Raw genomic sequence first — 12,093 nt, 5'->3', positions numbered from 1 at the left:
AATTGGTAATACTTCGAGTAATAAAAAGTGGGGCGTGACACCCACCTATTGCTTCAAATAGACGACGTCGTGAATTAGATGTTGACCATGAACGGGGACGAGAGCGTGGCCGAGGACGAGGTCAAGGTCGTGGTCGAGGTCGTGATCCAGTTTCGGTAGAATATGATATCCCCAGTGCCAGTCAAAGTCGGAGCCGAAGCCAAAGACGAGTTCAAGGTTATGATATGCCTGACATTGCTATGGAGGATGCCTCTTTACCCGATTCTCCTACTGTCCAGGAAGAGAACCTTACTCATGCTTTTCTAGGTGGACCGACTGATCCATTAATGCTGCGGAGTTTCAATAATCATGTTGCTGCAGTTGTTTGGCACGAGGAGGTAAACATTCCTGAGTACAAGTGAAATTTTTTTTTTTTTTGGGTAAATAAGTCATAAAATAAAACATGAGAATGAACAAGATTTACAAGGGGTATGCCCCAGGCCCTACACGCACTATACAAGAGAAAGCAAAACCAAGAAAAGCAAACATAAATAAAAACCAGACGCAAAATGTTCAAGCACTATATCTGAGAGAAATAACAATTGAACAAAAGCGAAGAAACTAACAAAAACTAATAAAGAAGCAAATAACAGCTAAGATCCAGTCATCCACATCATCAAAACAGTAGCAATCAAAATATCCCATCCAGGTATCACACAACCCTGAACCAGCATAGCCTTGAAACAAACTCCCCACGGGATGTAACAGGAATCCCAAAAGGAGCTGGAGAAGAAACCAGCAACTAATGCATGCATCCAGCAGCTTAGTAACAAGTAACAAAACGTCTCTAGTACATCCCACTAGAGCAGACAAAATACGAATGTAGCTATAGTAGGTATAAAACAAAAAGAAAATAACAGATAGCTTATAAACAATCTGAGTTTTTCGGACGGCGCATGCAGTAGCCACTCCCATAGACCCATTCCTCACTCTAGCCAACTTCAAAGACTATAATTGCAACTTGAGATGACAGGCCTTAGTTGAGCAACGATGGATTGTTTGTCCTAGACAATGTAGAATGACCTGCCAGGACAGCAGAGATATATAGAAAACATTATCAGTGAGATAAAGAAGACCCAAGACAATGTTTGCTAAATTCACATTATGTGGGCTCACAACACTCAACCCACAATATAAGACCTCACCACACTCGGAAAAGCTTCCTTAACCTGCACATAATGGTAAGCTTATAAAACATATAGAGACTAGTTTCACTCAACCCATAGAAGTTTGAGGAAATAATAACTATTTGTCTCACCACACTCAACCCACATATAAAATCAAGCTCCATAAGAATACACCTACACATGTAACAGATAATTAGATTAACACTCAATATCATGCTCACAATCACTCGACTCTCCCTATACTGAACTCACATCACTCAGCAGCGCTCCCACCACTGCAAAGATGGGGCTTCAGGATGGAAGTAGGAAGATTCCAATGCATCAGGAACTAATTATCACCTGCTGCCATAGGAATATTGCTAATAGACAACATTCTACTCCTCACCATCAGCACAATAGAGGTAATAGTAACCTCAACCGGCTTGCATTCTTTATTAAAAATTATGTTATTCCTTTCAATCCAAACATAGTACACAGTGTAGAGAAATGAGAGTCTAGTAATGATAGATTTCAAAGACATCCCTTTACTCTCACTATGGACAATCGTAACAATTTCAGGCCAAGGCACATTATTCCATTGAACATTGCATTTACCTTGCATTGCAAGCCAAATTCTGTATGTGAAAGTGCAGTCAAAGAAAAGATGTGAATGACTTTCATCATGATCAAGGCAGAATGGACAAGTTGGTCTACAAGATATACCAAACAGTTGGAGTCTATCACTTGTATTCAACCTACCATAGATAGCCATCCAAACCACAAAACTGACTTTGGGAATACTAGAATGGCCCCAACCAAATTGTACCAAGGAACAGTATCCTGCTTATTTCTCCACAACTCCCAAGAAGATTTGATAATGAATTCATCATCTGGGTTTAAGGACCAGATAGCTTTATCTAACTCCAAAGGTTTAGGAAAACTACTGTTAGGGGTTTGGAAGGTTAATTCCCTAAGATCCCAAGAGTTAGGAAAAGGCCATTTCCAGGAACCCCCTACAATAATTTGACTAACTTTGGAATTCCCATTTAAACCAGAGTCATACATGATTCTGTCACCATACCTATCCCAAAGAGGGCCCAGATGATGCTAGTTGTCATACCACAAAAATGTATCCTGATCATCACCAATCCTATGTCTAATAAGAGGGTAGATAATAGGCCTAAGCGAGAGGATTTTCCTCCAGACCCACGAAGGGTCATTAGGTATTTTGATCTTCCAAAAACACCTCCCCTTGATGAGATAGGATTTGACCCATTGGCACCACATAGATTTTTCTCCTCCTAAAAAGAGGAACCAAACATGTTTGGCAATGGCAGCCTTATTCCAAATCTCTATAGATTTAAAGCCAAGGCCACCCTCTTTCTTATGAGTGCAAACTATATCCCAAGCAATCTTCGCACTATGCTTCCTAAGATCCGTGCCAGACCAAAGAAAGGCTCTAAAAAGATACTCAATCTCCTTAATAACTTTCTTAGGCAGAATAAACAAGGAAGACCAATACACTTGCATGGAGAACAAGATGGTCTGGATAAGTTGTGCCCTACCAGCATATGAGAGAAATTTGTTGGTCCAACTACCAATCCTCTTGGTGATTTTGTCAACAAGTTGATTACAATCCAAGGCTTTCAACTTGGTAGTGATAAGGGGCACTCCAAGGTATTTGACAGGAAGTGTCCCCTCAGTAAAAGTGGCAATTTGAAGGATACCCTCTCTCAACACCTTATTACACCCAGAGAAATAGATATTGCTCTTGCTAGGATTAGGAGTGAGGCCAGATAGTGAGCTGAACTCATCCAAACCTTCCATAATCAACCGAACAGTGTTAACATCGTCTTTACTGAGATCATAAGATCATCGGCAAAACAAAGATTAACAATTCTAGTTTTTTCACATCTCCAGTGAAATCTGAAGAGAGGATGCTTAGATTTTTCATCCAAGATCCTAGAAAGGCCCTCCATAGCCAAAACAAATAGATAAGGATACATAGGATCTCCTTGCCTAAGACCTCTAGCCCCTTTAAAGTAGCCGTGAAGGCTACCATTAATATAGATAGAAAATGAGGGACTAGTCATACAAGCTTTAATCCATGAGATCATAACTTGGGGAAACCCCATAGCAGTAAGAATATCAATGATGAACTCTCATCTAACAGTGTCATAAGCTTTCATAATATCCACTTTCATAGCACACTTAGGAACAGGAGATTCCTTATGATAACCTCTCATGATCTCTTGAGACAGGAAAAAATTATCAAAGATTCTCCTCACATGAACAAAAGCAAATTGAACAGGATCAATAAGATCATGGAGGACAGCTTTAATTCTGTTAGCAATAATCTTAGCAATGCACTTATAGATTGTATTACAGCTGGAGATAGGTCTGTAATCCCCAACTTTCACCAAGTTAGGAATTTTAGGAATGAGAGCAATGGTAGTATTATTGATTTCAGAAATGAGCTTTCCAGATTCAAAAAAAGCTCTTATAGCCTGGGTCACATCTTTACCAACAACACTCCAAGCACTTTTAAAGAAACCCGCTGAAACCCGTCAGGGCCCGGGGCCTTATTAGCTTTTAATGACCAGAAAACATCCTTAATCTCCTTGTCAGAAACAGGGCTAGCCATTTTAATAGCTTGATCAGTAGTGACTCTAGAATGGATAAGATTTTGAACTCTACTAGAGCCCCTATACTGATCTTGAGGAGGAGTGCCAAAAAGCTTAGAAAAATAATCTATAAATGCATTATGAACATCCTCAGGTTTAGACGAAACCTACCACCCTCAAGCTCAACATTAAGAATTTTACCTCTATTTGTGTTACTCTTAACAGATCTAAAGAAAAATATGCTATTCTTGTCTCCCAAGCCAAGCCACTGGACCCTAGATTTCTAATGGGCCAGGCTCTCCTCGGCAGCACTAAGATCCACATACTTTTTAAGAAGACTCCTTTCAAGGATTTGAAAAGAGCTATTACTAGGATCCTTATCTACATTCCATTGAATGGAATCCAACTCAGCTTTAGTAGCCAGGACTCTAGTAGAAATATCACTAAAATCCTTCTTGTTCAAGGATTTAAGGATAGGTTTCAGACTACAGAGTTTCTGGCAAACTCTCAACATGGGAACACCAATAATGTATTAGTTCCAGTCCTGCAAAACTAAAGGAAGGAACTCCTCATGTTTGGCCCAAAAGTCAAAATATTTAAACGGTTTTTTGAAAGAGGGGGCCTTGCCAGAAACAGTAACAACAACTAGAGAGTGGTCAGATATACTAGAGGGGAGAAACATAGCATTAGACGCAGAAAATTGATCAACCCAAGACTCATTGACCAAAACTCTAATAATTTTAGTGGCTATGTAGTCATCCCTAGTCCTTTTGTTAGCCTAAGTAAATTGGCACCCCCTATAGGATAAATCAACAAGCTCAGCATTTAGAATATAAGAGTTAAAAACCTCTTTCTCACAATTCCACTGAAGAGAGCCCCCAATTTTTTCAAAACTATACCTAATAGCATTAAAATCCCCTAGAAAAGATAAAGGGGTGGCAGAGTTAAAGAGAGATAGCCTCAGCATATTATCAAAAAATCTTTCCTCAAAACAGGGCTATTCTCAGCATAAACAAAACAGGTTATGAAAACCTTGGCCCGAGATAAATTAGTAATTTCACAAAGAATATACTGATCAGAAAAGTTAAGCATTGTGACATTACAAAAATCAGGATCCCAATATACACAAATCCTACTAGTTTTATTTGGTTGAGAATTAGTCAAAAAAGACCATTTGCTCATACAAGATGAGAAAATTTTATCTTCATTAATAGCTTTTATTTTGGTCTTTTATTTTGGTCTCCAAAACACCCATAACCTTAATTTCTTCCTTAATCAAAATTTTCCTCAATTCTTTTTGTCTAGAAGGGTCATTGAACCCTCTAATATTCCAAGAAGCAATTTTAAAAGACATGGGAAACAAAAACTAAATTCTCAACCCAAGGAACAGGAGTTACCTCTTTTTCTTCCTCTGGCTCTTACCCTTGCCAGAGGATTTTTTGGTGGTAGAACTTGTAGGACAGTTGTCAGGAGTAGCTTGTAAGCTGTCCTCGGTGGTGACCAGATTCTTCACTTTTTCCAAAATTTCGGAGTCCCCAGGAAGAGCTATCATAGCAATGTCTAACAGCTCCTTTTGTATCTCTGCTAGGCCATCTATCCAGTGAGGAATAGCAGTATCAAAGTTAACGGCATCTGCAATATTAACACTCTGATTGCCCAGAATTGTGTCAGTAACCATGGCATTGATAGCCTCTGATGGAACCTGGCTATTGAGCTCTGGAGCTTGAGTCTAAACTGCCATATCTAAATTATTTGTAGCTAGATTCTCAACCATCTCTTCCTCGATAGGCTCTGGATCACCCATTTTCCTCTTACCCTTTGCCTTGACTGTGCTCCATCCAAGATCTGGATTATTCTCAGTTTCTTTTTGAAGGTTAACTAACTTTGCTACTTGTGTAGCAACACACTTTGTTGTGTCGTGCCCAAAGACCAAACAATGTTCGCATTTAGCCGGGAGCCCCTGATATTCAACCTTAACAATCACCTGTCTTTCCCCACAGTAGACAGGGAAAAAAGGTGGTTGTTTGGCATTAGCATCCACTTCCACACAAATCCTAGCAAATGCCACTCTAGTCCCCTTATCTGTCAGATGGTCCGTAAATAAAGGAACTCCAACCGCACTCGCTATCCTACTCAATCCATCAGTATCCCAATATTCCATCGGGACATTGAAGAATTTTACCCACACTGGAACTTTTTGGATTTTATCTTTAGTTAATCTCATCATACAGGTCCATTTCTTGAGGATAAGAAGAAATTCCCCTATATACCATGGCCCTCCCTCAAGGACTTCACTACAGCAGCTAGGGCTTTCAAAGATGAAAAAAATGAAACCCTCCCCCTTGGCAAGCACTTCCTTTAGCCCTTTATTTTTCCACATACTGAAAGCACTATTCCTCATATAGTTAAAAGCAACGCCCTTGTCAATGAAGTACCCCACTAAGCAAGAATCCCATTTTTCCAATGGATCTAGTCTAGGAGGAAGGTTAACACTGACAAACTCATCATTAACTGAAGGAGGAACATACCTTAAAGGTAAACACGGACGATTCGCAGTTGCAGCAACCTCGGCCCACGATTTCTTAGCTTCAGAAACCCTATTTTGACCTCTACCTCCACCTTGCCCCCTACCCCCTCGGCCGCCTCTGTAACTGCTTCCCCCCTTCAACTATGAGATTCAATGCTATCGTTCTCATCAAGGGTTTCAGGATCACTATTAGGATCCTGATCATCTGGATTAATCGTAGGGTCAGAAAGAAGGGTAAGTGCATCACGCTTCTTCCCATCGGTCCTTATTCTCGCGACCTCCAAGCTATCTGGGATATTTCTGAAAGACAAATCTTCCTTCTCCATCTCTACAGCCCACCTAGGGTTTAGATGAGACTCGATCGGTGATTTGGGGACTATACCAATCGACTCAGGGTCTCTAAGCTGTTGAAGACGATCTGCTATCCTTTGAAGATCCAAAGATTGGTTGTTTGATTTTGATAAGCCATCCGCGGTATTACCCTTTGAAGGGTTAGGGTTCGAGCTCTGACCAATGTTCCCAAAATCGCTCATCGTTAACACACTCAGATTTGTGCAAACTTGATTATCTAACCCTAATCGTGACTCAACGATTTGGGTATTTTTGACTTTCACACTACTAACCTTGATTACAACATTGGTTTCTCTCACATCTTTAATGGTCATCACTATATTTGGGTTATTAACTACCATTAAGATCAGCGCCGCTCAATGAAATATTGAATGCAGAAACCCTAAAAACAAAGGTTTCTAGAGAGAAGGAGGAGGTTCTCACTCTAACCCATTTTTCTACGAACTAACTAGCTTGCACCTTGTAGAAGTGAAATTCATTTGTATATGATTTTTTTTTTCTGTGTGTGTTGTATGGTAGTTTCTAATGAGATATTATTTGTGTTATAGGAACAAGGGCCCCTAAAGTGTCATAATCACTCTTCGAAGATCCTTGCATGGCCATGGTGGTCAGTAGACAACAACACCAGATTCAAAGCCATTATTGAGCAGTCTAGGCTGTCACAGTTAGCTCGTTGCACTTATCGGTTCATCAACAAGCTTCTAATCTCCAGTTTTGTTGAGAGATGGCAACTTGAGACGAACACATTTCACATGACAGTTGGTGAAATGACCTTGACCCTGGATGATGTTGGCACTATTCTTGGCCTTCCCATTGTAGGCAAATCAGTCAGCGTATCAGATGTGATAGATCATCATGGAGTTACACTACTGGTTTATGGCTTAGGGATTACTGAACGTATAGTACATGAAAAGGTTTCTACTTCTGGTGGGAATTCAGTCAGGCTTGAGTGGTTGCGAAGTCAGTTCGCTGGTGTCACAGATTCAGATCCAGAGGAGGCTATACAGTGCGCTACTAGAGCTTATTTGTTGTTTCTGTTGGGATGTACGCTCTTCAATGACAAGAGTGGCGGTAGCGTTCCTGTTGTTTACCTTGGCTTATTGATGGATTTGGGATCCATTCATACTTACGCCTGGGGTGCTGCTGCATTAGCATTTTTATATAGACAGTTGGGGTATGCTAGTCGGTCCGGTGTTAAACAGATGGGTAGTTATATGACTCTTTTGGAGGCATGGATTTATGAACACTTCCGAGCATTCCGACCTCACCAGAACATGGACTATAATGAAAACATGCCACACATGTACCATTGGGCATCTAGGAGAGAGGCGGGTTTCTCCATTGATCATTTGAAATCTTTACGAGCAGAGCTTGACAGTTTGGTAGCGACTGATGTAAGTTTACTCGTCTTCAGATAATTTTAACACTTTCCATTTATCTTACCCTTTATATACTTTAATTCAAAAACACTTTACGTTTACAGGTTATTTGGGATCCATACCACAGTTGCAGAGACCGGCATCCATGTAACCTGATTACATTCTACCATGGATGCTTAAAGTGCTTAGATGTGGTCGAACCCTATCATCCAAATAGAGTTCTGAGGCAGTTTGGCAGGGTTCAAACCATCCCAGATGCACCGCTAGCTCCCAGTCATGGTGCTTGAGGCAACATATATGCACAATATACAATCATGTATAGATACTTGGATAGGATCTGGGAGGCTTGGGATAACCACGTGTTATCTGAGCAGCGGAGGAGCATACCAGTTCGTTAGCCTTGGGAATGTGTACCGAGTTACATGGATTGATATAAGAATATCACGCACCTATATGTTGAGCACACTGATGAACCGCGTGTCCATGACCATCAGGATTTCAGCCAACATGCCGATGTAATATATTATCCTCTTTTATGCATTTGTAACTTACTTTTTATTTTCTGATATAAAAACCTAAAATATGATATTCTTTTCAAATGCAGCGTATTACACATGCACAACAGATTTCACATCCTATTATTGAGGCTGGTTATGAGGAGGGGATTCGATATCCTCATCGACTTTACCAGGCTATCGAGACTATGACCCATGTCCTTGAAGGTCAGCACATTGACGAAGCTGGACCTAGTTCTGCTGGACCTAGTTATACTAGAGGTCGCTTTTCATCTCCGACATTGACATACAGTCGTTGGCCTAGGCGTAGACATACAGCTGATTCGTGACATGTTATTTGTTAGTTGATGAATTTTTTGTGGTGTTTTTTGTAAGATGATATTGTTGTAATGGTAACAGTGGTCAATATTTTCTTATCAGAATGAAATGGCAACAATGGTTGATACCATTGAAAATGACATTTTATTATTAGAGTGGAATGGTAACAATGGTCGTTGATTTTGTAAATGATATTTTCTTATTACAATGGAATGGTAACAATGGTCGATAACATTCAATCCATGCCACAGAACACATCAACATCAAAAACACATTCATTAATTTCTTCCATATTTCTAACATTGTCAAATGCATACATGTGTCATGTGACATCAACAACATCAAATGTCTCTCAAGCAGCTACAGTATCATGAATAATGTCCTTAAAATGTTGAATTCGGCGCATATATGTATCATCCCAGTCGACAGCGCAAGGGTGATGGTATTTTCTCCAATTAGTGGCTATAGAAGGAACTAGATGGCCTGGCTGCAACAAAACCTGCACCAAATGTCAATTGAGTTAGTGGTCATACCTCATAACTTCTTGTACATACACAAATTGATAAGTTTCTGTTATACCTGGACGAAATGATTTCCGTTGACAAACCCAATGGCAATCTCACGTCTATCAAGTTGAGGTACTGGCACTGTTCTAAGAGTAAAAATGTGAGACATTGCTGTAATGACAAGTGGTATAACACAAGATTGTAGCACGATGCAACAAGATGCCCCATGTCTAGCATAGTCATCCAATGTGAGTATCCAGGACTGTCTTCAAAGTATGACAATATGCTTGTCAATTCTTCAAACCTTTCGTAGGACCCATAAAGTGTAATGTATTCCTCTTTGTGTGCATGCAGCTCACCTAACAGATCATGCCTAACCTGAGCCCAATCATTTTCTGAATGACCAATTGAAGCAGTTATAGCCCTGAAACCACAATTCCCATATGCAGCTACATCCTTGACAAACTTAATGTATGGTTTCAACCCAGAAGGGAAAGCATCAACATATGCACCAGGTTTCACTGCTCTAGTAATGTATACCTTCCCTTTCACATTCACCTTCTTCTTTCCGTTAACAGGTCGCTTCTTCTTGGTTTCCAGAGTAGAAGCTAATGTAGTGATTTGAGTGTCTAGGTGAGAAGGAATCATGTCCAGATTGCACGAACTCAAATGCACACGGGTCATGACGGGTAGAAACATTGATCTTCTTATGATCCCGATGACGTGTTTTGGGCTTCACCTCCGGCTCAACAAAAAAAGTGCTTCCCGAATATACAATATTTTTTAACTTCTTCAAAAGCTCCAACCGCATGGTTCTATCACTTTCATTAAACTTGTTCACAAACAACTCTACTTCTGCATGACAACTCATCTCCGTTTCCTCTTCTTTCTTGCATATGGAGATATGAAGTTGCCTCCACTGTGAATGTATGGTAGCAAGTGGTATAGGACGACTTTGTCTGATGTAGTCAGCAATCTCATGGACACAAGGTAAACCATGAGTGTGGCGAATGACGCATCCACAAGCTTCAACATCAATACCAATGGAATTGGCTCTCTTACTCTCTACAAGCAAATACTCTAATGCAGAGATAGACACATTACCCCGTAGCTCCCTAAACTGAGAAGGTTTAAATTGATATTGCACAGCAGTTAGACTTTTCTCAAATGAAGCCTTGATATCAGTGTGTTGCAACTCAAGCAGACTGTGTATTTTCTCAAATGATGCCTGAAATGAGACTTGACAGGAACCCAATTGTCTTTTAAGTTTTGCATGTGCACTCTCAGCCATGTTCAATTTAATGTAAGTCAAATTAAAATCAAGTACATGGCACTTATTAATAACATATTGAACAAAAGTAATCTTACCGGTTCGTTATAACATTGCCACAATGCATACACGTGTTTGTTCATGCCGCCACAAATTTCTCCTTGTAAGGAACCAACCAAGTATCCATGACGTATTTGACTGCATCAGGATAACTACTGAATTCCTTAAGTAATGATTTAAAACGCTCATCATATTGAATTTCAGAAGATGAATACACTAAAGAGTTCCACTCATGGTTGAACTTCTCCCATTTTTGCTGTGTCTCAAACATTTTCTTGCATTTGGTCAGTACATTCTTACTGATATGCCAACGACATAATAAATGTCTGCCACTCGGGAATATCTTATGTATGGCATTCATCAAGGCTAGCTCTTTGTTAGTAATAATAATTGCTAGCACAACAAAACCATCCATGACATCACACAATGTAGCTAACACCTACGCATAGTTATCGGCCCTCTCATACTGTAAGTATGCGAAAGCTACAGAGAAAGTCATTTTAGTTGATGTCACTCCCACAATTTCAAGAAGAGGAAGACGATATCTGTTGGTTTTATATGTGCAATCCATAATTCATATATGTGGGAAAGACCGAAATAAGTCCAAACTGGTAGAATGTGCCCAAAACAAGTCTGTCACAGTCATCGTGGACTCTTCAGACCGATGGCGCTCAATGTAATTATACTTGGCCAATTCACCCAATAAGTGTTGCATCTGTGATCTTCCAGCTCTCTGTACCACCCTATTTCGATGGCGTACATTGTAAATGGTTTAAGTGTGCTTATATTGAGGGCATCTCGCTATTTTAAGGTTACTAGGATTTCTTTTGGCCGAACCATGCTCTCTGACATATCTATTAACAATGCTTTCTCATCCTTTGATAGCCTCCCCATATATGAATGTCCCTCAAGGTGCTCCGCAAATGGATGGTTATGCAATCTGCATACTACGGTCAATATTCATTCATCATGTGTGGTAATCCTGTGAGCCCTCATATCAAAAGGACAACCACACTTCTTCGTACCAGTTATTCTTGATGCATTGTTGCCATCATGTTTTAACTTCTTTGTCGCTCTATATTGGTCACTCCTCTCACAAGCAAGATACATCCTGGGTCTTTTTTTCCCTCCACCATAGTCTGATGTTTTGATTATAATGACGAAACCATTTCTCTTTCCAACTTCACATACCCAGTTGAGCAATTCATCCTTACTTTTGAATACCTACAAAGTCAAATAAATATTATCAAACATTTACATTTGTTGAGCAATTCGAAACATAATCATTATAATTTCGTAGAGTGAACCTGTTCAGTTGTGAATTGAGTAGTGTAGTCTAACACAAAATCCGTGCAAACCTGACTTCCTTGAGTTGACACATATTCCTACATGTTTTGT

General features: G+C 39.9%; 1 protein-coding gene across 1 annotated transcript; it reads right to left on the bottom strand.

The window, feature by feature from the left end:
- Positions 1-9,211: 9,211 nt before the first annotated feature.
- LOC114306953 (uncharacterized) lies at positions 9,212-10,656 on the bottom strand. The gene is made up of 4 exons (XM_082900936.1): positions 10,188-10,656; positions 9,744-9,973; positions 9,439-9,627; positions 9,212-9,358 (listed from the first exon to the last, which is right to left on the bottom strand). Exons 1-4 carry the CDS (start codon positions 10,654-10,656, stop codon positions 9,212-9,214), a joined length of 1,035 nt encoding a protein of 344 aa, XP_082757062.1.
- Positions 10,657-12,093: the final 1,437 nt, after the last annotated feature.

The sequence above is a fragment of the Camellia sinensis genome, chromosome 13, assembly GCF_055761805.1.
Source record: "Camellia sinensis isolate YWXY chromosome 13, ASM5576180v1, whole genome shotgun sequence".
NCBI classification, from domain to species: domain Eukaryota; kingdom Viridiplantae; phylum Streptophyta; class Magnoliopsida; order Ericales; family Theaceae; genus Camellia; species Camellia sinensis.
This window is presented reverse-complemented; position numbering and strand designations above follow the sequence as displayed.

What these genes read in the sequence shown, in the direction of transcription:
- LOC114306953 (XM_082900936.1), bottom strand. Translation starts at nt 10,656, where the DNA reads ATGGCTGAGAGTGCACATGCAAAACTTAAAAGACAATTGGGTTCCTGT. An exon ending in TGTGAACAAGTTTAATGAAA is followed by an intron (nt 9,974 to 10,187) that starts GTGATAGAACCA and finishes TCACTACATTAG; the next exon opens with CTTCTACTCTGGAAACCAAG. An exon ending in ACGGAAATCATTTCGTCCAG is followed by an intron (nt 9,359 to 9,438) that starts GTATAACAGAAA and finishes CATTTGGTGCAG; the next exon opens with GTTTTGTTGCAGCCAGGCCA.